Source organism: Lampetra planeri, chromosome 40, assembly GCF_965212315.1.
Source record: "Lampetra planeri chromosome 40, kcLamPlan1.2.h2, whole genome shotgun sequence".
In the NCBI taxonomy this organism is placed as follows: Eukaryota; Metazoa; Chordata; class Hyperoartia; order Petromyzontiformes; family Petromyzontidae; genus Lampetra; species Lampetra planeri.
In genome coordinates, this window is record NC_136146.1 from 3,348,394 (window position 1) to 3,375,679 (window position 27,286).

Here is a 27,286-nt window from a genome sequence, read left to right on the forward strand (position 1 = left end):
TCCCGATGCGGTCATCGGACTTAACCACCTGAATGTGAAATTTAAGTCGTTGCTCTGCATGTACGATAGACCGAGTGGGCAAAAAAACGCACGTGTAATTAATGCTACATTATGAATATAATCACAAAGTAGCCTATTGTATGTTCTACCCACGTGACTTTACCGAAAGAACCAAAGAGTATGAATCCCTGCAGTCACGAACACTTCAAATCTAGATTATTCACAAAGTAGCCTCCTTAAAATACAGCTAATACATTTCTTACATGAAATAAGTAACAAGTTATTCTAAATAAACTCTGCTCTATACAACTAGCCAGTTAAATAATTAGGCAATTATAGATGGGGAATCAAGCTACATGAAAAACAACATGTAGCAATAACCATCGCAAGCTGCAACGGACAATGCACCCTGCGTTCGTGTCGTCCCCTACCAATAATACTAATATCGGACATTCGCCACTCAGTGACGGTGAGGTCACCACGGTGCCCGTGTCAGCCACATCCCAGAGGGACAAAAGCTGCTACTTAGCCGACCGAATCTTTGCGATCCCGGACCCGATACACACACTTGGGAACAGTTACACGTTCCAAAAAAATTGGGCAGCTCACATACAAATACAACATTTGCTATACAAATAAAACATTTTTTTCCAAAATTACGGAGTTACTCGAACCCAGGTTGCACTTGCAAAAAAGTGCAATGACGCGTCACTTGTCCCAGTGGGTTTATCCAATGTCCTGGTTAAATAAAATGATGCCCAATCACGACTTGTGTAACTTGTGAAAAATCTGGTTTAATTTCTCCTACTGCTTGTTGGAAACTTAGATGAAATATTTTTTAAGACAGTGTGCCAGTGGAAAAAGAACGCAAACGTGGTGGAATGAATGAAACTAAAACAAAAGCTCTTCGATGGAAAAAAAAATCGAAAGGCAGCAGCCGTCTATGTGGGCAGAATTGCAATTGAAATGTGCGGCTAATCGGCTCACATAAAAGAAAAGGGATGTGGGGTGGTGGGGCTGTGTAACTTTGCCTCGACTTTTACATTACTCGTTAAAATGTGGCCCGCGAAACGATCTCGGTCGCCTGGAGACGCGAGACTTGTTATACCCCCTTTTAAAGAGCCTTGTGAGACGCGGCCAATGTGGCTTCTAGACGACCGCAGTTTCTCGGTGCCCCTCTTCGTCGTTCAAAGAGAAGCCGACCCCGCCACCGCAATCCCCCCCCCCGTGCCTGCTCATTGTTGGAGACACCCGGGTTTCCGCGAGTCACACAGGCTCAAGTTAAAAGCAAAGTGACCGCTCAAAAAAAGAGATTGCAAAAATCACATCTCTTAAAAAAAAATCTAAATGTCCTCTTCACTTATTTTACCAGTGACCAAGCAAAGGTTGCGATGGATACACATTCACATTTCCTCAATTGAGCAAGGTTAGTCAAAAATAACTTGGGGTGAGAGGAGATTCCAAAGTGGAGCAAGTGGACGAGGAAATTAGGAAGAACTAAAAAGTGTGACCTCCAGTGTGGCGAGCGAGTCCGTGAGTCAGAGGTCGCAACCGGGTATCCGATACCCGTGCCCTACCCGATACCCGGCTACCCGTACCCGGCCGGGTACGGGTACGGGTAGCCGTTTACGACCCTGGTGCAGCCGGGTACGGGTACGGGTAGGCCGTGAGTCATTGGTGAGTAACCGTTTGTCACTCATTTCGGGTAGGGTACGGGTACGGGTAGGAAACGGGTACCCGTACCTGGCCGGGTACGGGTACGGGTACCCATTTGCGACCCTGGTGCGGCCGGGTACGGGTACGGGTAAGGAATCAAAACACGTTTGCGACCTCTACCGTGAGTGGGGTCGTGGAGCGAGCTGGCGATGCAGGAGAGTCAGGTGTTGTGACCTGCAGTGTGGTTGTTGGTGGAAGTGTGGATGAGTTGAATGTCTGGTAGACCGAGTCCTCAACATGGATGAAGAAATCAATGGGTGAAGTTCACAAAAGAGTTACCATAATAAGCGATAGAAGCGTAAATAGACTTTCGTTACATAAATTAGGTAGCGGCAATAATCTAGTTTTACTTTCTCTTTGGGTCTTTCGGTAAAGTCACGTAGAAAATAATAAAAAATTAAATAGAATTCGATGTTTCGATTGCAACACAATCAATGGTTTTCCCATCACAACTCAGAAATAGAGAAACATTGATGATTGGGTTTTTACCCTTTTATCTGGCAGATAAAAGGGTAAAAACCCAATCATCATATTTTGCTACTGGCAAAATAGGTTCCAATGGTAGAGAAACATTGTTATACATTCATTGGAGGAAAAAAACTAGAAATACTTTAAAAAAAATTACTCCATGTTCCATATTTGTATAGCTTTGACATCGGGCACAAGTTGATGCATCTCAAGTTGCCTGTGTGCTATAATCCAGAGTACGGAATCTCGCTGGGCAACATCATGAGCTTCGTCGTCGTTCTCTCGGACGTTGGGTTGGTGAAAGGCATTTTGTCATTCTTCCTAACCGAATACCAATCTAGCAAACACTTACAATTAAAACAAATGTGTAACAACATTTTAAAAAACACTGCCATACAATTTAAAGTCACGTGCCCGATCAATTGGCGACACAGCCCAGCGGGCAGTGCGTCCGCCGCTTGTTGCCGAGGTTCACGATTCGAATTCAGCGGGCCTCCCTGGTTATCACTGCAGGTGAATAACCATGGTACTACGCGCCGTCTGCTCCAGGTTGACGTTAAAAACATCCCATTCTCAACGAGCAGACCATGGTGCTGCCGGTATCGGCGTCCAAATTTGCCAAAAGTTAAATCGGCGAATGACTCAATTGAGTGTCGATTTAAAGCTTTCGTCACTGAGGACGGCTGCTTGCGTTGTGGCCGAAACGTCGTGAGAATTATTTTATTATGTTTTATTTTTACTATTTTATTATTTCCCTTTTACGTGACTTTACCGAATGAACCAAGAAGACTCAATTGAGGTTATATATTTAACAATCGACGCCCACTACCGGCAGACTAATGCCTCTGATCAATGCTGCGGGTCTCTTGCGTTCTCATCTGGTTAAAAAAAACACGCCTCTTGTGTTCCATAAACGAGACGGTCTTATCTCGTTGCCCCCCCCTCCCCCAGGTCTCCCCATACCCCAGCCAAGAGCAGCTGAGCAGCGCGCTGCAGACCGAGCTGCGATGGCTTCACTTCCGTCGGCGCGTGCTCAAGAGCGCCGCCCTTCGCTCGCGACGGCTGACGCGTTCTCACGACCGCTCGACCTTCCGCGTGCGTTCGCCAACGACGAGAAATGGGCAGGCCGATGCCACCACCGCCACCATCCCTTAGCACAGCGGTCGGGAACCTATGGCTCGCGAGCCATATATGGCTCTTCCAGTGACGGCATATGGCTCCCAGAAAATTTTGAGTTGAAAAAAGAAAAAAAATCCGTTTGGAACTGATTTTAAAATACTTGTGATATTGCTTAATAATACTGTGTCATTTAAAAGTAAACAGAAATTAGTTTTGAAGATAAATTTCACGGGTCACGCCTGCATGAAGCTCAACCTCACCACGTATGAACCAGACTACAAGGCCATCAGCAAAACCATGCAGCACCAGAAGTCGCATTAAAAGTAAGACATATTTAATTTATTATACGTTAAAAATACTATATGGCTCTCAATGAAATATATTTAGAAATATTTGGCTTTTATGGCTCTCCCAGGCAAAAAGGTTCCCGACCCCTGCGGGCTTAGCAGGCCGGCGATGCACGGAACAGCTGCCACAGTGGGTCCCCCTGGCAATGGTTGACGGGAGATGTGATGTACGGCACTTAATAGCTGGGTAAGGGAGGGTGGGTATGTAAAGTTTAACACGTAGGCTTTCGCGTAAATATCTAAATGTGTCGTTAAACCCGATTGTAAATCTTGTGGCTTGGCTCTCCAACACACCGGTGTGCTGTACTAGTGACGAATTGGCACGTTCTGTTTACGTGACAACCCTTACTAATTGTCTGTGTCGGGTGGTGGCGGGTTTAACAACACATTTATATATTTACGTGATCTAACCCAAATAAATCTGTATTATGGGGGAAATATAATTAGCATTCTAATGAGTCCCAGGGTATCCAATAGAAATAATCATGGATAATTGTACTCTTTGGGTTTTTCAGTAATTTTTTTTATTTAAAGCTTTCGTGACTGCAGGGATTCATCTTCTTGGTTCTTTCGGTAAAGTCATGTAGAAGGAAAATAATATTATAATAAAAATAAACATAATAAAATAATTCTCACGACGTTTCGGCCACAACGCAAGCAGCCGTCTTCAGGTGGAGAACAGGTCTGTCGAGGAAAGTCACGTAGATAGTAAAATAATACTGGTAGGAACGAAGTGGACCAGCCTACAATATATTATATCGTCCGTCCGTCCGTCCGACCGTCCGTCCGACCGTGTAGCAACATCGTCCCCTACTGCAAACACTTGGCATGACCCCAAAAAAACCTTTAGACTCAGTGACGCTTTTCTGGCTAAACAAGTGTAACATTCCCTTATAATTCCCTCAGATAGCTTTAAATTAAAACATTTAAATTAATGAGGCTTTCCTGGCTAAACAAGTGTAACATTCCCTTATAATTCCCTGAGATAGCTTTTAATTAAAAGTTTGAAATTAAAAAATAATATCGTCCGTCCGATGTCCGATTACGTGTAGCAACATCGCTCCCTACTGAAAACACTTGGCATGACCCTACAAAAACCTTTAGACTCAGTGAGGCTTTCCTGGCTAAAAAAGTGTAACATTCCCTTATAATTCCCTGAGATAGCTTTTAATTCAAACTTTGAAATTAAAAAATAACTCACAGCGCCCTAAAGCCTACAGCTAGGCCTAAAGCCTCGAACTACGCCTATCACTCTCCCATCGTATCGTACCCCCGCGTATGTGCAAGGGAGTTAATGTTTAACAATGTTACATTCCCTGATGCTTTTAAATAGAAACATTTAAATTTAAAGCTTTTACATAAATAATTACAACATTTAAATTACAACTCACAGCGGCCTAACGCCTACAGTTAGGCCTAAAGCCTAGAATTAGGCCTCACACTCTCCCTTCGTATCGTCCGATTCGGTGTAGCAACATCGCCCCCTACTGCAAACTCTTGGCAGGACCCTACAAAAACCTTTAGACTCAGTGGGGCTTTCCTGGCTAAACAAGTGTAATAATACATTATGTTTATATTCTTTGGTTATTCGTTCCTACCAGCCCACCCCGCAGGGTCCTGTTAATAATCAATAATTGCTCTTTGGTTCTTTCTTTCATTAACCAATAAATAATTGGTTAATGTTTGTGACAATACGAGATCGTTTGCATACAATTTGCATTCATTGTAAATAATGGAGTCAGTGAGATATTTTAAGTAATTATTGCAAGCATAAGAGTCAAACTTAACCAGTGAATGCATCACTCCCAGTTTAATATGAACATAACATAGATGAGGATGACGACAACGAAGAACTCGTATGCTCTGTGGTATAAATATGCTGTTGCTCACACCAACAGCGCAGCATTGTACACAGCGTTTTGCTCTTACGATTACCGACTGTGTAAATTGAAGATCAGATCAACCAAAGTGGCACCGTTCTTAAGAACTTCGAATACTCTAACTAGCTTGGCGGGTCCGGCTTCAGCTTCTCTTGTCATGTGTCATCATCATACTGCCTCCTCGGGCTCGTTTATGCCCATCTTAGATATCCCTCGCGAACCCTTCCAGAACATTATCCAGAAGATCACTTTATGATTGACAGATACCGGTCGTTTGAATTCCAGTCCACCTCCCCCTTGTTTACCCCATCGGAATTACCCCAACGGTCATCCTGACCCTGGCTGCTCTCCACATTCCCATGATGATGATGCTCACCAACCGCCTCTTCTGGCTGCCAAGCGCGGACATGCAGCCGTTCTCGAATATGCGCGCGTTGAACCACTACAAAGATGTACACCATTGGAACCGCATTTGCCAGTAAAAAATATGATAATTGTTTTTTTACCCTTCTATCTGGCAGCAAAACTGACACCTTTTTATACAAGGAGTCATGTTTGCATAGACCACAATACCTGCAGCCATAATGCCAACAAAAAACATAACTCTGATAATATATTTAACTCTGATAATATATATTATTATAGTTATGTTTTTTGTTTGCATTATGGCTGCAGGTATTGTGGTATATGCAAACATGACTCCTTGTAAAAAAAGGTGTCAGTTTTGTTGCCAGATAGAAGGGTAAAAAAACAATTATCACTACAAAGATATTAAAAAGCTTAGGGGATGCATTGATCACCACTGGTTCAGGGCCACCAGGAGATGAGTTGAGGAATTCGGACTTTCAGACCACATTTGAGTCGTCGATCAAGGACAGAGCATGCCCACATTTGCATAGAAGGTACCATTAGAATAGCCATCAAATCCGCGTAAAAAGTCTCGAGCCAAGGCTTCGACAAACTACCCAGCCACTTGCAAAGTCAAGAGGACGCTCCAACAGCTTGAAGATTGTAAAACGCGCCATGCTTACAAGCGTACAACTCCAGGGCAAATGGCATTTTCAATTATGGAGGGGCTTTTTACAGTTAACATGCACTTTTAGGCTGAACAAACATGGGAAAAGTTAAGTCAATTGAAGCGTTATTTTTTTGTAAGTTTTCCCCAGCTACAAGTCAACATTTGTCCCATCAGATGTGTTCAAGCAATACCCAGTAAACGTTAGGACAAATGATTTCAACCACATGCTTGCTCGTGTCATGCCAAAAGCATAGCATGCATCGGAGCGTTTATATTTTAAAAAACAAGTGTTCAAGTTTTTTTTTTAAAGTTGTAAGGTTATATCAAGCAGGTTAATGATCTATCTGTTTAATTGTATTTGTAGTTGAATACCTTGTATGCATGACTACTCCACAGCTACGCGTTTCCTCCCAAACTAAAAAACCCTAGCAAAACTCTCGAATTTGGAGCCTTGAGAATCACTGGAGGCTTGTCTGGGTAAAAGAGACAGGAATGAGCAACGTCCTGGTAATGTCGCAAAATGTTTTCATCATTTTCAGTGGCTCTGCTCCGGGAGAACTCTCACCATAGGAATGTGGAATTTTCACCACTGCCTCATGGTCTACAAGACTGTCAAAGACGGCTGTCCCACTTGAAAAAATGTTGTTACGATGGAAATGAAACAAGCTCTATCCTTTCCAGCAATAATGCATGAGGTGTTAATCATGTTCAAACGCCAAAGAGACACCTATTACAAGGCATCACGTCTGCATTAACCACACATGCTTTGTGGTAAAATAAAACCGCTTTAATAATGTTTGCATTTTCGTCTTTGGTGTAGGCCAATCGATAACAAAGACGGCTTTCTCTCAGGCGTTAGACCAAAGAATGCCGAAACGTGAACTGCAAAGAAGGCGATGCAAATACAGTGTGTAAGGGGCCGTCCATAAATCCCGTCACGCGATTTTGGACGATTTTTGACCCCCCCCCCCTCAAATATGACGTCCCAAAGCTCTGCTCTCCCCCCCCCCCCAAAACCATATTTCCATTTTGAAAATAAAACATGCTTCAAATCGCTTTAAACTATTGTCATTGTAGTGCGTATTTAATGTGGCGCTGCACTCTGATGTTGTAGGAGTGTTGTTATAACAATTAGTGTTGTTCTAACAATTAAATATTTGTTTAAAGTTGCGCATTTTGATGTGACGTTACATTTCTCAAACCCCCCTCCCCGTCACACATCGTCACATATGCCTGACCACCCCCCTAGGTGCGTGACGTCATTTATGGACGGCCCCTAATATATACTTTGTTCCTGGGTAGTGTTATTTTATAATTGCTTATGCCTTAAAAGTACAGAAAATGGCTATTATTTCCCACAAACTTTTATTTTGTGACCAGGAAAGTGATATTTTGAAATGTACCTATTTTCAATGAGAAAACGTGTGCTTTTGTGTCATTGCTTCACATAAAGTCCTGGTCACAAAAGCAATGTTTGTGGGGATTAATAGCCATTTTTTATACCTTTGAGGCATAAGCAATTAAAAAAATAACACTTACTACCCAGGAACAAAAATCGTGTTACGTCGTGATATCATAGCGTTAAAAGTACAGCGTGGGCAGTTATATCTATGGGACCTTTTCTCGTCGCAAAATGAGAACATTTACATATTGGCGGTACACCAGTGCAGTATAAACACACCGGGCCGATTAAAACAAACAGTTTAGCCGACTGCTTCGACATCACGACAACTGATTGCCTGACTGGGGGTTGCTAATCGTCAATACGTTCAAATAGGCGTCAGCCCTTCTGGCAGAGGTCGCAAACGGGTTTTGATTCCTTACCCGTACCCGGCCGGGTACAGGAACCCGTTCCCTACCCGTACCCGTACCCTACCCGAAATGAGTGACAAATGGTTACTCACCAGTGACTCACGGCCTACCCGTACCCGTTCCCGGCCGCACCAGGGTCGCAAACGGGTAGGGTACGGGTATCGGATACCCGGTTGCGACCTCTGCCTTCTGGCAATGCAGGTGTTAAGATTGTAGGCCAATCAGTCGCAATGACAATGCATGCATCGAAGCATGTTTACCACAAGGCATGTGTGGCCAATGCAGACTTGATGCCTTACAATAAGTTGCCTAGCTGGTGTTCGAACATCTTAAGAGCTGTATTGTTGCCAGGAAGGGGTACATTCCCTCCACCACCACCCCCTTATTATTTTGATACTGTCAAAACAGGTCCCTTTAGACGTTTGCTGTGTTGAAATATATTCCAGACTGCACCGCAAATGACGCAATTTTTTAGAATCTAAGTCGTTTTAATGAGGGTTAATTCATCACTACACACCATCAATGTCGAAGGCAGGATTTTCAGGTAGGGGGGGGCAAGCCCTCCAGCAATGAAAAATTATAGAGGAGTTGTTATTAAGTAAGGAGTTGTGAGTAAGTAAGGATTCTAGATTTGAAGCTTTCGTGACTGCAAGGATTCATATTCTTAGGTTTTTTCGGTAAAGTCACGTAGGTAAAACATTAAAATTAATAAAAGTTAAATAAAATAAAAATCACGACGTTTCGGAGGCAACACAAGCTTCCGTCTTCAGGTGGAACCGTCACAGCCACGACAGCTGTATCAAGTAAATGAGAGATTGCAAGAGCTACCACTCCGTATATATAATGGTGGGAGAGGGGGGAAGGGCCAAGTACGGCACACTTTTTATTCATATGGTAAGGTGAGGCTTAAGAGGGTGAGCCTTTGTTATGGAGAGGTACGGTTTATGACTAAACCTGGCCTACATAACAATAGTGTGAAAAGGAGTTGTTAGTAAGTAAGGACTTGTCCTTTGCTTTTAATTCGACGCGTGTGCGGCGATGGTGCAGCCATCGATCGAGGGTCGAATTCGAACCGCGTTGTGTGATCGGCATCGCGCTCGCTGAAGGTGAATGCCTTCAGGGAAGTCGTGTGCTGTATATGCAACTGCGCACAATTCTGAGTCACTTATAACTTGCGTTGCCGTTAATTATTGCCAATTATAGATTCAGACTATAGTCCTATCATCTCAGAGTCCCTGGTACGTAATACTATGCTACACAGTGGCAGTGGGGGTCGCAAAATTCCGATTTATTACTCATAAAGCCCAATGATTCGATCGAAATAAGGGGCACGTGCCACCCCACCCTCCCGCCCCCCACTGGCTCCGCCATTGCTCGCCATGGAGATGCTGGCAATGTAATGGTTAGCTTACTGGACTTGCAATCCAGAGGTCGTTGGTTCCTCAATTCAATCCTGACTCTGTCCACCTATCCCTTATAAAATAGGTGGCCACACTTGAATGGGCAGTTCACACGTTGTGGTGGGGGTCAAGTGGGGCTGCTCCCAATTCCTTACGCGTAGTCTGACCAGGTGTTGAGAGGAGGCAACATACTCTATAGAACTGTGGTTCAACACTTTTTTTTGGGCTACCGCATCCCTTTGTTCAATTGCGTTTCAACCGAGCACCCTCTCGTCTGATCCAACATGGTTTTGAGAAATGAATGTATGCAAAAAGTTACGTGAATATTTTAACCAAAATGGTTAAATGTTGTGAGGTATCCCCAACTAGCTGGTAACGGCAAAGTGAATAGAACAAACGCGCGCTCTTGCGTGCGTCACGTAATTCGCTTATACGCTCGCTGGTTACTCTTGGAAACCACATTGTTTACCATCTTTGAGTTTAGAACGGTCTCTTACATCGTTTTAGGTTACCGTGAGGATTCAAATTCTATCGTGGTTATTGTATACTGCCTGACTCTTACACGATTTATTACCAATGAGTCATTGGTAATGACTCTTTACCAATATAACGTCACATTTACACAATCATCTCGCGTACCTCCAGCGATCCGCGTACCCCCGGTTGAGAACAACTGCTTCAGGAGGAACTCCCAAGCAGGAGGTCCCGTTTCCAGCAGTAAAATGAGCATTTAATTGAAGGTCTGCGCCTTTAGAATGGTAATGGGTTCCCCCCAAGCCCATACCCTGTGCGGTTGTATCTGAATATTCATTTAAAAGTCCAGAGGTCGTCGTGGCTAAAGGCATGCCACCAACCCTCGCCATTGCTTTAGTCCTGCTGCTATATCACATGACTGTTGCAAAGATTGATTGGGGGGCTTTGTAAGGAAATGGCGATGAAATGTTGAGAGATGGGTAGCGGCGGTGGCCCACAGGAAAGATGTAAAAAGCCGTCGGAATTCGCAAACACTTTGCCCCCCTTCAAGAGCCAAGTGCGTGCGAGCACTTACAATGCACGAGTGGCATCTGCAATTCTCTGACAACTGCGATGCCACACGGCAGTCTGAGTGAACGACGCAAGGTTAAGGGGCAACGGCCATCCAGGTATGGAAACATGTCGCGTGTGTGTGTGTGTATACGGGTCAGTCTCTAAACTTAAAAATATATATTTTACGCGTTCACGTGCCGCTAAGCAAACACAGTGTTCACGAAGTTAATAGCATCACATAGGTAAATGTAACTCGAACGCTTAATCTTCACAAGTCTGTTCGCATGTTTCTCCGTGTGTGTAGATTTTTTTGCCGACGTTTTAAAACTCGAGATTCGTGAATCCCCTGGTATTATCGCGTTACCAACAATGTCATCCTCATGCAAAGCTCTGAGCAGGTAAAGCCCTGCAAGTATTTCGATTTAAAGCTTTCGTGACTACATGGATTCATCTTTTTGGTTCTTTCGGTAAAGTCACGTAGAAGGGAAGTAATAAAATAATACAAATAAAACATTTTATTATGTTTTATTTTCATTATTTTATTACTTCCCTAAACATTTTATTATGTTTTATTTTTATTATTTTATTACTTCCCTTCTACGTGACTTTACCGAAAGAACCAAGAAGATGAATCCCTGCAAGTATCTCTTGCTGCTGGATATACTCTGCTATATTGCAGTGCTGATCAATTCACCCTCGGCTGTTCAAGGAAGAACGCATTCCTACTTCATAAAGCATACAAATGTCATGTGTTCAGAAAGCATGACATTGCCTTGTATTTAAACTCACGTGTGAAAAAATTGCAATAAGTCTCCACATTCAGGTAAAACAGTTTCCCATTCAGCGTATTAGCCTTCCATAGTAATGTTATCCATCGGCAATCTGGGGTTGTGAAGACCCCGCATGCCCAACCTGAAAAACATTGCTCCACTGTCACATTGTTCCATCCGCCGATGTAGGGAGGCTGATCCAAAGCATTTATATTCTCACGGATTGACTGGTTTAAGTGTACCTCCCCCATCCCACAACCTTCGCTGTGTGAACATCGCTTTAGTTTCCACGCTTCCTTGCTCTGAAAATCGAGTGGAATCTAAGATTACGTTGCTCGTATTTAAGGCCTTGTATGGCCTTTGGTGGGACGTGGGCATCTGGCTCCACAATACATGCAGAATTCAAATTGTATATCATGCCCCTGGCAAGGTCTTGCAGATCTGCCAATAGTGGCCCCCCTTCTAGGATCACCCTTGATCTTGGTAGCATTCTATGGGAGGGGTGGGGGCAGACATTTACTGTGGTGCCCACCCACCCCGCGTCGTGGCAATCCCTACCTTGTGTCACTCAGCTGTGGAAATCTCTGCCGAGTGCTACTCCCCCTGTCCTGGTTGTGAACCTACTTGGGTGGAGGTTAGGCTCTTGGTCAATGTTTGATATATTTAAAACCAGTATTTAAAACAAAAGTTTCCAAATGTGTTTGGGTACCTCTGGCTATTATATAGAACACGGTTCCTCACTTTGTCTTTTCATACACAGATGCAGACCTTGTGGAAAGGTGCCAGTGCAAATTATTACTGTAGTTCACGTGAGCATTTCGCAATTCGACGGTTAACGTAAACCTATGACCAATAAAACAATACAACGTAGGACAAACATGTCTTATTACCCAGACACTGGGCTAGCATTGTTTTGTTTTTATTATTCTTTACTGCCAAACACTCGTAAAATACATATATCCTGCTGGGTGGTGCAGTGGTAATTTCATGCTCGCAATTACAAGGACGTGCGTTTAAATCCTGGAGGGGGACGGTGAAATCATAAATTGTTTGTCCAGGGTTTGATTCCTTTTCACGACCAATATTTTAATTCAATATCGGGTTATTTTCGGGCTAATGTCCATCAGAGCCAAGCATCCTCTGCAACCCGACACATCGTGTTGGTCACGTGGGTGTCAATTTATTAATGTTTTTATTAAAAAAATCAGAATGCAGAAAACCGAACAACCGTTACTTGCTGCTCAGCGTGATGGTTTGCTGAAGAAAAAAAAAAGAAATTGAACGACACATTTGCCCACATGACTATTTGATTTGTTTGGCCATGTTAGGTGGTGCACTGTTACAGACCGAATTGGACGTTACACCTCCACTATCTCACCTATAAAAAAAACAATTCGGAGTTCAGGGTCTATAAAACAGTTACTTTGTGGGAGCACAATTGGTCATGAATACACTTGGACTTTAAAATCCAATTAAAAGTAATACATATTCTTAGGTTTTTTCGGTAAAGTCACGTAGGTAAAACATTAAAATTAATGAAAGTAAAATAAAATAAAACAAAACAAAAATAAAATTCACGACGTTTCGGAGGCAACACAAGTCTCCGTCATCAGGTGGGACCGTCACAGCCGAATTAGCTGCATCAACTTGATGCAGCTAATTCGGCTGTGACGGTCCCACCTGATGACGGAGACTTGTGTTGCCTCCGAAACGTCGTGAATTTTATTTTTGTTTTGTTTTATTTTATTTTACTTTCATTAATTTTAATGTTTTACCTACGTGACTTTACCGAAAAAACCTAAGAATATGAATCATTGCAGTCACGAAAGCTTCAAATCTAGAATAAAAGTAATACAATTTAGTACAAATGGGTACCAGTTGAATCCATCTCACGGAGCTATGGGGAGACGAATGCGATCATTATAATCGTTATAATAGAAGGCAACAGGTCAATGTGTAGCCCTGTGCTTAATATTGTTTGCTCAAAACGTTGGCAGAAGAGACTCTGCTAGAGGGAGCAGAGGAAACTTGAGGGTATTTAGCCTACTCTTCCACTGCTCAGGTATTTTGGAAGGTAGTGAGAGTACCCACAATTTACCTCACCACACGTGACCCATCGGATTGACGGCAGTGTACACACGTGCACGTGCCAGGGATTTAAGAAACCTGCACGAACTGTTTAAAATCCTATGCCAGGACATCGAATCGAACACCGGTGTTATGCAAGTCCGGAGTGCAAATCCTTTACACCACAGCTTGTGCCACAAGCAGTGCCATCCCAAAAATCCATCTTTACAATTGCCCGGTCCAACTGTTATATTCTCTAGGGTCTAGGCCAAAATGCATGAGAAACACAGCTCGGCATTGAAGTCATGGATACCTGGTTCCCAAACCATCAACATGGGCCATTAAACGACTGGTGTAATGAACATTATGCGAGTGAATGTAGAACTGGTGGACAAACCAATATTTCTAAAAGATCAGGTCCGAAAATTCCCTCACTTGAATCAGGAACCTTTTAGCCCATTCGTGCTGAGGTTTGTGATCGAGCAGCACATATCTGATGAATAAGCTTCGAGGCACACGGAGCAAGCTTGGCGTTTTGACGAACATGGCACAAACCCTAAAAGAGGCGAATTGTGTTTTTCATCCTTTGCGACCCAAAAACCCATAACTTATCGCTTTTTTATTAGTTATGCACACACACACACACACACCTTGACCTGTTCAAAACAGGTTAACGTTCAAACTTTGCAAACAATGATCCTGACTTAATAAATGCAGGTCACGAGAACAGAAGCAATATTTAGTTTGATAATTGTTTTTTTACCCTTTTATCTGGCAACAAAACTGACACCTTTTTTACAAGGAGTCATGTTTGCATTGACCACAATACCTGCAGTCGGAATGCAAACAAAAAACATAACTCTGATAATATATGCACTGTCCTTGAAGTTGATTGGTCCACACCCGAGACAGCTTTCCTTAGAGCCTAGTTTCACATGGTGTTGGACCAGATTACGCCAAAGGCGCCTTTTGGCGTCATCTTGTCCAGGTATTGTGGTCAATGCAAACATGACTCCTTGTAAAAAAGGTGTCAGTTTTGTTGCCAGATAAAAGGGTCAAAAAACAATTATCATATTTTGCTACTGGCAAATGAGGTTCCAAGGATGGAATATTTAGTTTGTAAAATTTTCAGGTGGTATTCAATGACATCAACTGGACTGTACCTACATTTTATTGCGGTTAAGTCGATCTTTGAACACGCATTTGTCATCCGCCCTTCAAAAGGCAAATGTAAATCTTCGAGTGCTCACGTAGTGTCAAGCTTTGCATGCAGAGAAGATTCCTCAAACACCGAGTAACGCATATTCTTGGTTCTTTCGGTAAAGTCACGTAGAAGGGAAATAATAAAATAATACTAACCAAGAATATGAATCCCTGCAGTCACGAAAGCTTTAACCCGAGTAACGCGTCAATTCTCTCGTTTGTTCGTTAACGTTAAAACATCCGCATGGCGCCTAATAAGAATTCAGTCGTGTATTTATTTATTTAGTTTGTCTTCAAGCACAATCGTTATCAGGGAAACAATTATTAACTGGGTGAACATAAAGCGCCGCTGCAAATGTCGAGACAGCTTCCTTGATGGGGACGTGGACATTAACAATGTGAACACTAGCAAAGTGAGCACAAGAAGGACGCGGATTGTCCGTGGCGATCTACCCGCGAGCTTGCTGCTGTTGGTCAAGCATCGCCTCGCAACAAAGTTTCTACACCAGGTAAAGTTGTTTGTTTATTATTAGTTAATTAAATCTATATTTGGAACTCAGCGGCAATGTCATAATATAAATCATGTAAAGCGTTCGAGAATAAAAAAAAAAGCAAGCGACTTCCTGCTAGAATTAAAATTGTGGCGGTGCGTGTCACTTGTTTACAGCCTTGCTGGATCAGCGGTGGAAATTCCACATTCCTATGGCAAGGGAGAGTCTCTGTTAGGAAAAAATCACGGTTGACTTCCCCACAAAGTGATGATAATTTTATAGACGAACCCCCCCCCCCCCCAAAAAAAAAGAATAGATGGCTAGGCTGGGTCAATCCCCAACCAAGTTATAGAACTCGCAAACATTCGATTGCTCTGTCGCTTGCACTATATGCTGCAACGCTAGTGTAAAATTACTCCGTGCGATAGCAAATTCGCTACCAACTGAAGACATCTGATTGTGGGAAGCGGTAAGAAAAGAGAGCTGATTACGAGGATAGTTATTGGGGGCAGACCAGGATCGATATGACGGGACAGGCAGATGAACAAGTTGGAGCGCTTTTGGAAAACTAAACTTACGAACGCAAACACAAATGTAAGTTGAATCCGTATCTTTTGATACGGCAAAGAAAAGACCAAACTTTGAACCTGGTGCAAAAGAGGCGCGCAGATGGCCACGCTTGGAATTGCATAGGACAGAAAAGAGGCGTGCTAAGGTTAGACATCATCTAGACTTTAAACGTGGTTTGGGCAGAACACTTCACTTTTCGTAATATATCGGCAGGTGGTCAAGATTAATTACGGAGCTGCAGCCAAAGTAAGGAATGCGCGAGAACGACTCACGTGGTGTTGGAGTGAAGAGGTTGGCTCGATGGGTTGCATCGCAGAAACGCGACATCTTGGGGAGGCCTTCATCCAGCAGTGGATCGATCTTGGCTGATGATTGATAACATATGATTGGTCGATGAATGAGCCTAACGTACCAGGTTTTGGAAGACCGACAATCTTTTGGGTGCATTTTAGAACATACTTTGTTCATCTGTATTTTCATTAAATAAAATTACCATCCGTACAAATGCGTGCACAAATTAATTTAAAGCACATCAATTGGAATTCAATCTGGCCCCACTGCCTTTTGATGTTTACTGCTCCCCAGAGCATCCACTACCTCTTCAGTGGTGAAAGTATCTTGCAACGACTTGCTGTTCCTCAACCATTTCGCGTCTTGGGTTTTCTACATTCAGCAACTTCTCAAAGTCCTCTTTCCATCTCGTTCTAACCTTTATTTCATCCAAGATTGTTCGCCCTTCACTGTTCTTAACGAGATTCCAACGGTCGATGTCCCTGGTCTTTCTCTCTTTGGCTCTTGCCAAAACGGTATTCCATCATCTCGCCTTATCTGCTGTCAAGCTTCTGGCAGAGTTGTGCCAACGCTGTTGTCGTTGCCATTGCTACCACTCGCTCTGCCTCTCTTCTCGCTGCCAGGTATTCATCTGGATGGTTCCGTCTCTCTCTCGTGTTCTGCCACTTCTTAAACGTTGCCTTTCTCTCTCTTGTTGCCTTTTGCGCTTGATCACTCCACCACCATGCGTTCTTCTGTTGCATCAATCTTCCTTTGCTCACTCCCCACTCTACCACTACCTGCTGCTTCAGTCTTCTACTCGCCAGTTGTTCCCACGTTTCATTCGCGCTCCTCCTCGGTCTTACGCTTCTTTAGGTTCTCCACAGCTTGCCTGCAGACGTTTTCTTTCTCAATCGCCACTTCACCCTGCTACAGTTATTTTGTCTCACCTTCCTCTTCCAAACTCCTTTCACTACGCAATCTGCCACCAGTAGTCTGTGTTGTCCACTCACACACTCACCAGGGATCACTTTGCAATTCTTCACTCCTTTCAGGCGCTTCCTCCTCACTAAACGAACATCTATCCGGCTCTTCACCTCTCCACTCTGGTAGGTCATCAGATGTCCCTCCTGCTTCTGGAAATAGGCATTCACCACTGCAAGCGCATTCGCCTGGGCCATTCGAAGAATGTCCTCTCCTCCCCCATTCCTACTTCCATATCTTCATCTTCCATGGTTTCTTTCATATCCGTCCTTACCTCTTCCCATTCCTCCATTTAAGTCTGCGCCCATCACCACTGCTTAATTTACCGATAAGCTCTGAAACTCCTGGTCTTAGCTGTCCCAAAATTCATTCTTCTCTTGCCCACCGCAGCCCATCTGCGGGGCATACGCACACACCACATGTACAACCCCACTGTCCAGTACTAGTCTGAATGTGATCAGTCTATCATTCACTTTTCCGACTTCCACCGCCTTTGTCTTGATCTCCTCACTCAGCACAACTCCAACCCCATTTCGCCTTGCTGTGGTTCCATGGTCTAACAGTTTAAAACCACAGCCATTCGCTTTTGCTCAGCTACCTTTCCATTTTGTTTCCTGGATGCATCTGATGTCGACTTTCCTTGTTCTCAAGCAGTCCGCTAATTCCTGATCTTTTCCTGTCATTGTTCCAATATTCCACGTGGCCAACCTTATCACATAGTGTATTCTTTTATACTGCTGCCTCCAACTTGATGATTGTAAAGTAAATGTGCCCCAGGTTGGTGCAAAGCATCTTGGAAATGTAATGAAAAATGTTGATGATATGCAAATCCAAACTCTTGCATTGTACCTATTTAACTTTAGCCCGCCTTCAATTCCATGTTTACCCAACACAAACTCGGATACAACCTCATTGATGACCACGTGTTAAGGTCTGCAAGGCGTATGAGTAGGCGGCGGCGGGGGGGGGTACTCATTAAATGCTAAAACTTTGCAAAGGGCGCAGGAGCAGCTCAGATAATCGATGTTGGCAGCGAATTAGAATCGTCGCCGGTTGTTTGAAGGCACACATTGCACCAGGCACATGTACAGTGCCACGGCTCCCCATCACATGTACACGAACACTGTCTAAGCAACCTTCAGAGACGTTTGGGACACGTGCAGTTAGTGGGCATCTTTTAGGGCTGGCACAGCACACGAGGGGGTGATGGTGGTGGGTAGTAGCAAAGGCAATAAGACCTCCCTTATACCCTTTAATAGACTGTTGGGGCAAGTGCTGTTAGCGAGCAGACACACACAAGTTCCGCACAATTGTATACATATGGGAGACGCGATCTAGATGATAAACTATTGCCTATTCTGATGTTCTATTGGGTGATTGTAGTCGAGCAAACATGAGCTCGCCAGCATTCCTGCACCGAACCGTATCTCTCAACAGGCGCTCATCGCCACGTTTATAAACACCCTGATAATGGTGTACGTGGACTATTTGCCCACTTTGCTTTGAATTAATCAGTAACGTCGAGTCAACCCTGCAAATGAGATAAGCCGAGCGTTGATCAATGCTCAAGCGCCGCAAGTCATTTATGTAAAAAAAAACGAAGAGAGCCTGCGCATTTGACCAATTCCCAGTGACGTTTACAGTAATCGTTTCACCGATTGATCAATACAAGCCTTGACAAAAGTTACCGATTTGATTATCTCTCTAGGTGACGTGTGTGTGTGTGTGTGGTTGTCGTGGTTAGCTTAAAGATACACCACCCATATTCTTAGATTTTTTTCGGTAAAGTCACGTGGGTAAAAAATTAAAATTTATAAAAGTAAAAGAAAAAATAAAAGAAAAATCACGACGTTTCGGAGGCAACACAAGCTTCCGTCTTCAGGTGGAACAGTCACAGCACGATTGCTGTATCAAGTGAGATACATTACAAGAACACCGTATTTTTATATATATATAAATACGGTGTTCTTGTAATTTCTCTCTATATATATAAATAATACGGTTCTTCTAATATCTCTCACTTGATACAGCTATCGTGCTGTGACTGTTCCACCTGAAGACGGAAGCTTGTGTTGCCTCCGAAACGTCGTGATTTTTATTATATTTTTATTTTACTTTTATAAGAATATGAATCCTTGCAGTCACGAAAGCTTCAAATCTAGAATTTATACACCACCCACTCTCCGTAAAGCCTTTAAGAGGCTGTTTGGGGCAAGCGCTGTTCGCGAGTAGCACCCCTGAAGGTCGGCACACGGCACACGAGGAGTTGGGTGGCCAGCACCACGTGCCCGGTTAGCTCAGCACCTGTTGACCTGGGATTGCTGCCTGCCCACGGGCAGGACAGCAGTGCCAAGGTGGGAACCAGCCCCGAGCTCACCCCCCACCCCCGCGCCCCTGGCCAACCCAACATTGAGAGTGAAGTAATAGGTTTTTACCCTTTCAACTGGTGCAAAAAACTGCTTGTGTTGTGGTTATTGCAAACATGATGCCTTGTATAAAGGTGTCAGTTTTTGTACCAGTTGAAAGGGTCAAAACCTATTACTATATTTTGCCACTGGTAAAGGAGATGTCTCATCTTCTTGGTTCTTTCGGTAAAGTCACGTAGAAGGGAAATAATAAAATAATAAAATGTGAACATAAAAAAAGAATATTTTTATTATTTTATTATTTCCCTTCTACGTGACTTTACCGAAAGAACCAAGAAGATGAATCCCTGCAGTCACGAAAGCTTTAAATCGAGAGATGTCTCATAGTATTGAGAGTGAAGTTTGTGCAAACAAGTCCCGGGGTGACCCTTTGCGGCACGGCGAAAATCTCATCCAGCAGTGGATTTTTTACAACTACGCAAATGTTTCTCACAATAATCACCCGGAACACGCATTCCGTTCCTGACGCTCGCCGGCACGTGGGAGATAAACGTTGCATCATTGCATGTTGTAACTCGCTTCGCACCGTACTTAGCCAATCGTGATCATCGGGGAGGTGCGATTTGGCGCGCACGTAGCTAACCGTGCTAAAAAAAAGATTACACTAGGACATTGTGCAAAACACAACACCCTCCCCTATAAAAAAAAAAAGGAAGAGCGATTTTTAAAACAGTGTCGACCCATCGGACGATTGCACTTTCTGCAGGTCGAGTAACCAGAATCATTTGCACAAATTCTGGCCTCGCCATGAACCTCTCGGGTCTCGTCAACCACCAGCGTCAGGCTCTCGCCTCGGGTTCACCAGCCTCTCATCGGTGCCACTGCAACAACCGCCTTCGGGTCAAGTCAACGGCAATGCATCTGGCTGCCGCTCATCGAGTGTGCAGCAAAATTCGTACGCGTGATATGGCTATTCTACACCTCACGTGGACATGTCTAGAGTGCATGTTGCGCATTATCTGCTGTGACGCATTCTGAACGTAAGAAAAACAAATCTACACTTCGAAAGACCAGAGGTTGAACAGTATTTAGTGCATACATCAAACGGAACCTCATGGTGCAATCAACGCTTATCTGAACAGCCATGCCATTTTCTCTAAGATCAGATAAGATTATGATAATGACATCCCCCACTCCTCTTCCTCGCCATGTAAGACTATTAAACACAGCATCGCGAATGCTTGCATGATTACTTACAAGTAAGTCACAGGGCCACCGGTGACTGGGTTTGTGACAGAACTGTACGCACACCTGCCAATGGGGTTTCACTGCTCCTCTCGATGGGCCTGGTGCCTACGCAGGCCATCCGTAACGGTGGAGGCATCCCGTGTCGGTGACGCGGCGATGAATGCCTTTATGGTCGAAATGTCTCAACCATTTTTGCAGTTTCACAAATTAGGCAGGTCAAAAGTTCGTAATCATCCCAGTAATAAATAACTGGTGTCACTTGCGAGTTTAGCTAATGATTTAGGAAATAGCGCTTATTTATATCATGGGTCAATGGTAAAGCCAAGCGGCTTGCAACGGGAAGGTTACGAGTTCAAATCCTGGAGCGGGGGTCGAGTCGGCCCATGATCCAGCTGGGTGAAATGGGGAAGAAAACAAAGAGTTGCACTTTGTGGCAAAGTAAACAAGTGGCCGACTAATGGAGAGAGACTCAAACCCACGAGAGGAAAGTGGAATTTCAATGACTGGCCTCAGGGCTGTACAACAGGGGAGAGCCGCTGCCTCAATGCTCCACTGAGCAGCACATCGCGTTGACGTCAAATTGTTTTGAGTTATGGGAATGGGTCAACGGCTTGACACGCACATGAAATGGATTGCACAGTCACCATGCCAGCATATGATGGAATCATCCGTTTGGGTACGTCTGACAGTGGTCGCGTTTTAACAGTTCTCCCTTAAAACAGCTGGAGCGTTGATATTTGAATTCCAGTCCTGAAAGTCGCCCAAGTAAAGCCACTTCGTGACGATGACACGTGTGGTTACTGGACATCTTTACGACGTCCGAAATGTACGTCAGTAATCGTGGAAATGACCGCTTGTAAAATATAAAGCTGCTTGGTCCACACCTTGTTGCTACTTATCTCAAAACCGTTGTCAAGCATGCTGTGCAAAACAAGCGACATCACCTCCTGCTGATATACCATCAGATGGGGGCATTGCTTGGTACCGCATAGGGTAGAGAAACTATTCTGCACTATTTGGAAAATTTGCAGATGTATTGTCTGTTTTAGAGACCGTTGTATTTTCGTCTTCTGTAGAAGTTGCACACTTTATTACAAAACTACATTCCACTACACTTACTAAACAATAATTTATTTAGAAAATTACCCAATGAATTGGCCCTCGCAGATGCAACTCGTTGGTTAAAGCAACGCATTTTTCAAACACCAGACCAATGGAAGATTCTCACGTCGACGAGATGGGATCAGGCGCGTGCGACGAATGCTCGGATGGAGGGGATGGGTTGACCAAGGACAAAGGAGCCGTGGTGTACGGCGTCTACGACACCCCGCCGTGGTACCTGTGCATTGTACTTGGCCTACAGGTGAGCCAAACAAAAACAACACACAACACTGCTGTGGCATTAGCGATGAAAACTGCCGGTGCAACGACGCATTTTGTTTAACTTTGAGTGCAATTGTCAACAATAGCCATATTCGATATTAGTAACTTCTTATCGGCATAATCATTGGTCCATTGCAGCTCAAAGACTCAGCCCCTACATTGCGTGCGGTGGAGTTCGATGTTCACGTGCTCGGCATTTGAAGGCCTGGAGACCGGAATCAGTCATTTCGCCGACAATGTGTCCAGGGAGGCAGTTCCATATCCCGACAGCAGAGTGAAGTGAGCTTCTGTCCAGGGAGAACTGTTCTGGCAACTGGGGGAGGCGAGGGGTTGGCTTGGCAGGGTTGTGCATAATTCAGTAGCACGGCATCTTTCATATGGGGGGTGGAAGCACGCATTGAAGTTCTGTGGGGGCACCGGTTGGTGTGCATGTTTTACTTCGTGTAGAGCGGTCCCAGCGCAAGGCGATTTACGTGGTTTTGAAAGCGGTAGCAAGGGACGAGGTGTTGAGTGACCGTGAAAGAGGGGCACGTGGAGGGAATGGGCATTAGCGAAGAAGTCAGCTTTGAAATGAAGAACGTAAGGTGCGAGGGCTGCCTAATGCAGCGGTTCTTAACATTTGCTGCAGCCCTGCACCCCTTTGGTTCTCGATCATTAAAAATGTTGAATGTGACTAACTACATGGGGTTTGGTGCAACAAAGTTGTTGCACTTGTATGCCCGTGCTTAAAATGTGTTTCGATGAATTACCTTCTAAAAAAACACGAGCATGTCTCGCACCCCCCAGAAAGGGCATCTCGCAACCTCAGAGGGTGCGTGCATCCCAGGTTAAGAGCCACTAGATTAATGCGAAGGGGAAGTTTACTTCAGTGTAAGAGGGGCAAGGAGTGCGAAATATCTAAAATGATCATTTGTGTCAGAATCGAGTTTTTTTTTATATTCAAGAATACGTATATGCAAATACAAAAAAATGCTCATGCAGTGGTGGTGGCTTTTAGAAAGATCCTAATATTTTTTATTATTTTATTATTTCCCTTCTACGTGACTTTACCGAAAGATCCAATAATATGAATCCCTGCAATCACGAAAGCTTTAAATCGAAATTTAATGCATACATTACCAGAGCATGTTTTGCCATGAGTATGCGTGATTAATGCGGACTTAATGCCTTGTAAAAATGTCTCTATTTGGTGTTTGAACATCTTAGCACCCGTTTTATTGCCAGAAAGGGTAAACCCCATTTGTTATTTTTCGTCATTTTGGATACTGCCAAAATGAAGTGAACATAACACTGATGGCAAGAACAGGTGACGCTCTGCCCTGTCCGTAACCTCCTCCCCCTCGTATCACGGGTGGCGATGGTGGCAGCAATTCCTGACGGCATTCGGCACCATCGTGGCAATCCCGTTCATCCTGTCGGAGCACCTGTGCATCAGCCACGACGACGTGGCGAAGGCGTACCTCATCAACACCATCTTCTTCGTGTCCGGCCTGTGCACTCTCCTCCAGGTCAACTTCGGCGTCAGGTGCGGGGCGGGCGGAGCTGGGCGGGGGGGGGGGGGTCATCGCTCATCTTTGTCCTTCGTCAAAACGGACTCTGCTGGGGGGGGGGGGGCAGGGGGGGTAAGGAAGTGGCCAAAATGTGTGCGTCTTTAGTGTCTTCGCGTGACGCTCGTTACTTCTCACTGGGAAAGGGCCCTCGAATGATCGAGCTGACAAATCCACACATCCGACGCGATTTGACGAGAGGTTTGGCCCCGAAAAAGGAACTTTTTGCCGGCTACCAGGTGATGATCTCGTATAGCCAATGAAGGGGGAACTGTAAGGAGATGTGCAATGCGTACGCGGGTGATCTGCCCAATGCGCCAAAAGCGTGTGGTGTCAGAAGAGAAATCTCTCCACAAAACAACCGGCGTGCGGCTTTTTTTTTATTACAATACCAGTGCAAAATGCTCTGCGATCCAGCCAATGTTTTTGCCACACGATCTTTGACACTCGTTTCATGCAGATAACAATGCACATCAAGGCCGTAGCCATGGAGTCAACATTGGGGGGGACCAAATCTTGCAAGGTGTCTGGGGGTCCCAACCCAGAAAAATATATGAATTTGAAAACTAATTTCCTGCCTAAAATAAAAAAAAGAATTCACTATCACATGGGATGGACTTTGTATTTATTTTTTACAATAATTGCTCTGTTTTTACTTTTTTTTTAATTTATTGATTCATTGTATGTAATGGCAGAGATTAGGGATTAATAAAGTACAACCATAACCACAATCATATAAACAGAAATCTATGCATTTTTTTATATGAAGACAAGTCCAGATATTGTGGCCAAGTTTGAGCAAATTGTTATTTTTTATTTACATAGCATACTAAAAATATTTTAATAGCAATATATTGGGGGGGACATTTTTAGCATATTTGAATATTGGGGGAGGGGGATGTGTCCCCCCCCCAATATGTGTCTCCCCCCCCCCCCCCCAATATATATTATAATTACGGCCTTGATGTACATCTAGCCTCGCATGCAATATAATACACGTTGCCTTCTCTTGCAACGATGCCGTTTTGTTGGAGTGTACTCGTTCGACACCTAGTGGTAGACAACTTCAGAACAGGAGACGTGGGGTAGGAACAGTTGTTATAGCAAATGAAATGGCCAACACATCATCCACGCCGTTCAAACTTCTAATGACCATACCTTGCTCGACTACAAAACATTATTATACATTAAACAAACCTCCTAGTATGGCTCTAGAAGAACCCCTCATCCACACCGATAGAGAGGGGCAAACCATCCCTAGAAGAACCTCTCATCCAGTGATGTAGGGGGAACGGGGAGCTCAAAAAACACTCGCATCCAAAGCACTCACACCTCTGGTCCTAGCGCATTTCCGAACTCGCGCTCTCGGAAAACGCAGCCATGGCCATCGTTGACCCTTGGAGGTCGTTTTGCCCATCGATCCGGATATGGGGGGGGGTGTTGCCGCTGCTCTCCACCATCCTCCACAGTCGTGCAAGTCACGCGAGGTTTCACACTCACGATTTCACTCGTCTGCTCTCGCTGCGTCTCCAGACTTCTGGGAGACGTTGGGCTTCCTAAACCCTCTTCGATCACACACGCTCCTCCCGTAAGGCAGTAATGCCACCAGGTGCACAGCGGTGACCATGGCTTGTCACCTCCCCACTCCAGTAGATGGCACTCCTCGCCATCACCAGCTCTGTGTGTGGCATCTCAGGCAAACCTTGAAGCTACCTCGGCACGGGTTTAGCTCCTCTTGGGATGCAGTACACACAGCAATGCTGGATCACCCCTTTCTCATTTCACAGGTGCCACAATGACCACGCTGGGCGGTACAGGGTGGCCCAGCTGTCTTGTAATTCCCCATTTAAAATGCTCAAACATTTTTAAGCAAGGTTTATTTAAAATAAAAAAAAATGTAATATGCAAAGTAAAAAAAAACGTTTGGAGAGTCAATTAATTTGGAGTTCACAAGACATCTGTACCACCCTGTACAATGTTGGGCTATTGACGGCACGAGTCAAGCAGTGACAGAGGGTTATCAGCTTTGTGGGCTCTGCGACAACGCTTGTAGCACCCCCCCCCCCCTACGATGGAGCTAGAGGCCACCAGCCTTATTGTAGAACGTTTGCGCCCTCTGTAGCCGACCGCGCTAACCGATTGGCTACTAACCCCAAGCTGCTGTAACTGTCCCGACCTCGCCTCGTCTCTCATCCGCGCCCAGACGACCACCGAAATCCACACACCAGGGGGACTCTTCATCTACAACCCTGGCGTGCTCTATAACAAACCACAAGTTCAGAATCACGTGGCCACCCCCGGCCTCTTTGTGACGCAATGCCACGCGACTTCTACAGCATTCAGCAACGCTGTTCCCCGCGGTCCGCTCCACGCTGGATGTTGGGAACAGCTTCTCGTGGCTGATGTCCTTCTGCTGTTGTCTCTCCGCGCATCTCAATCACGCGCGTGTGTGTGGGGGGGAGGGAGCGGGGGGTCCCTTATATACAAAAGTTGGGCCGGATTTGTCACGGTCCATTTGTTTAATTCCCCGGTAAAATGATGCCTCTGTACCTGTACTGAAGACAACAATGCACGCGCGTTACACCATCACGCGTTCTCAATTAACCTCAGCGCACGCCCGTCCCTCTGCGAGTTACATTTGACTCGAAGCATCGTGCTGCTGCACCGCCGATGCGTCAATGAACGCGGCTCATAGATTCCGTCATCACTTGGCAAACACGCAAACCTGACCCCCCCGATTCACACTCTCGCCTGTAAAGCATTTCAATATTACACATCCAGCCTTTAATTGTACAGCGTTAGAGTGCGTGTGTGCTGTGTTGTCGCTGCATTGGTTGTGTGTGTGTGCACTGCTTCTGTGCTGCGTTGGCTGGGTGCATGTGCGGTGCGTGTGCGCTCCATTGGCTGTGTGCAATGCATTCGCTGTGTGTGTGCTGCATTGCCTGTGTGTGTGTGCTGCATTGGCTGTGTATGTGTGTGTTCGTGTGCTGCATTGCCTGTGTGTGTGCTGCATTGCCTGTGTGTGTGTGCTGCATTGCCTGTGTGTGTGTGAGTGTGTGCTGCATTGCCTGTGTGTGTGCTGCATTGCCTGTGTGTGTGTGCTGCATTGCCTGTGTGTGTGCTGCATTGCCTGTGTGTGTGTGCTGCATTGCCTGTGTGTGTGCTGCATTGCCTGTGTGTGTGTGCTGCATTGGCCTGTGTGTGTGTGCTGCATTGCTTGTGTGTGTGTGTGCGTGTGCTGCATTGCCTGTGTGTGTGTGTGTGCTGCATTGCCTGTGTGTGTGCTGCATTGCCTGTGTGTGTGCTGCATTGCCTGTGTGTGTGCTGCATTGGCCTGTGTGTGTGTGTGTGCTGCATTGCTTGTGTGTGTGTGTGCGTGTGCTGCATTGCCTGTGTGTGTGCGCGGCTGCCTTACAAAGGCTGCCCATCCTGCAGGGTGGCACCTTTGCGTTCGTGACGCCCACGGTGGCGCTGCTCTCCCTGCCCGAGTGGAAGTGCCCCGAGACGCCGCTCAACATCACGAGCCCCGAGCACGAGGAGAACTGGCACTCGCGCATGCGGGAGGCACGCTCGCTCGCTCACGCACACAAAGACAAAGATC

The 27,286-nt window shown here is 45.0% G+C and overlaps 1 protein-coding gene across 6 annotated transcripts in view; it reads left to right on the forward strand.

Moving 5' to 3' along the window:
- Nucleotides 1-10,629: 10,629 nt before the first annotated feature.
- The window catches only part of LOC144731731 (solute carrier family 23 member 1-like), a 29,491-nt gene continuing 12,834 nt past the window's right edge, over nucleotides 10,630-27,286 (forward strand). Inside the window, exons 1-4 of one of the 6 annotated variants that reach the window (XM_078612928.1) lie at nucleotides 10,630-10,902; nucleotides 21,965-22,118; nucleotides 23,506-23,663; nucleotides 27,105-27,249. In XM_078612928.1, the coding sequence (XP_078469054.1) occupies nucleotides 10,847-10,902; nucleotides 21,965-22,118; nucleotides 23,506-23,663; nucleotides 27,105-27,249 (513 nt within the window). In that variant the 5' untranslated portion in view covers nucleotides 10,630-10,846. Of the gene's footprint in view, nucleotides 10,903-14,842; nucleotides 15,336-17,226; nucleotides 17,267-21,964; nucleotides 22,119-23,505; nucleotides 23,664-27,104; nucleotides 27,250-27,286 lie in introns of those variants that run through there. The other 5 variants (XM_078612932.1, XM_078612931.1, XM_078612929.1 and 2 more) reach the window with 5 other exon arrangements.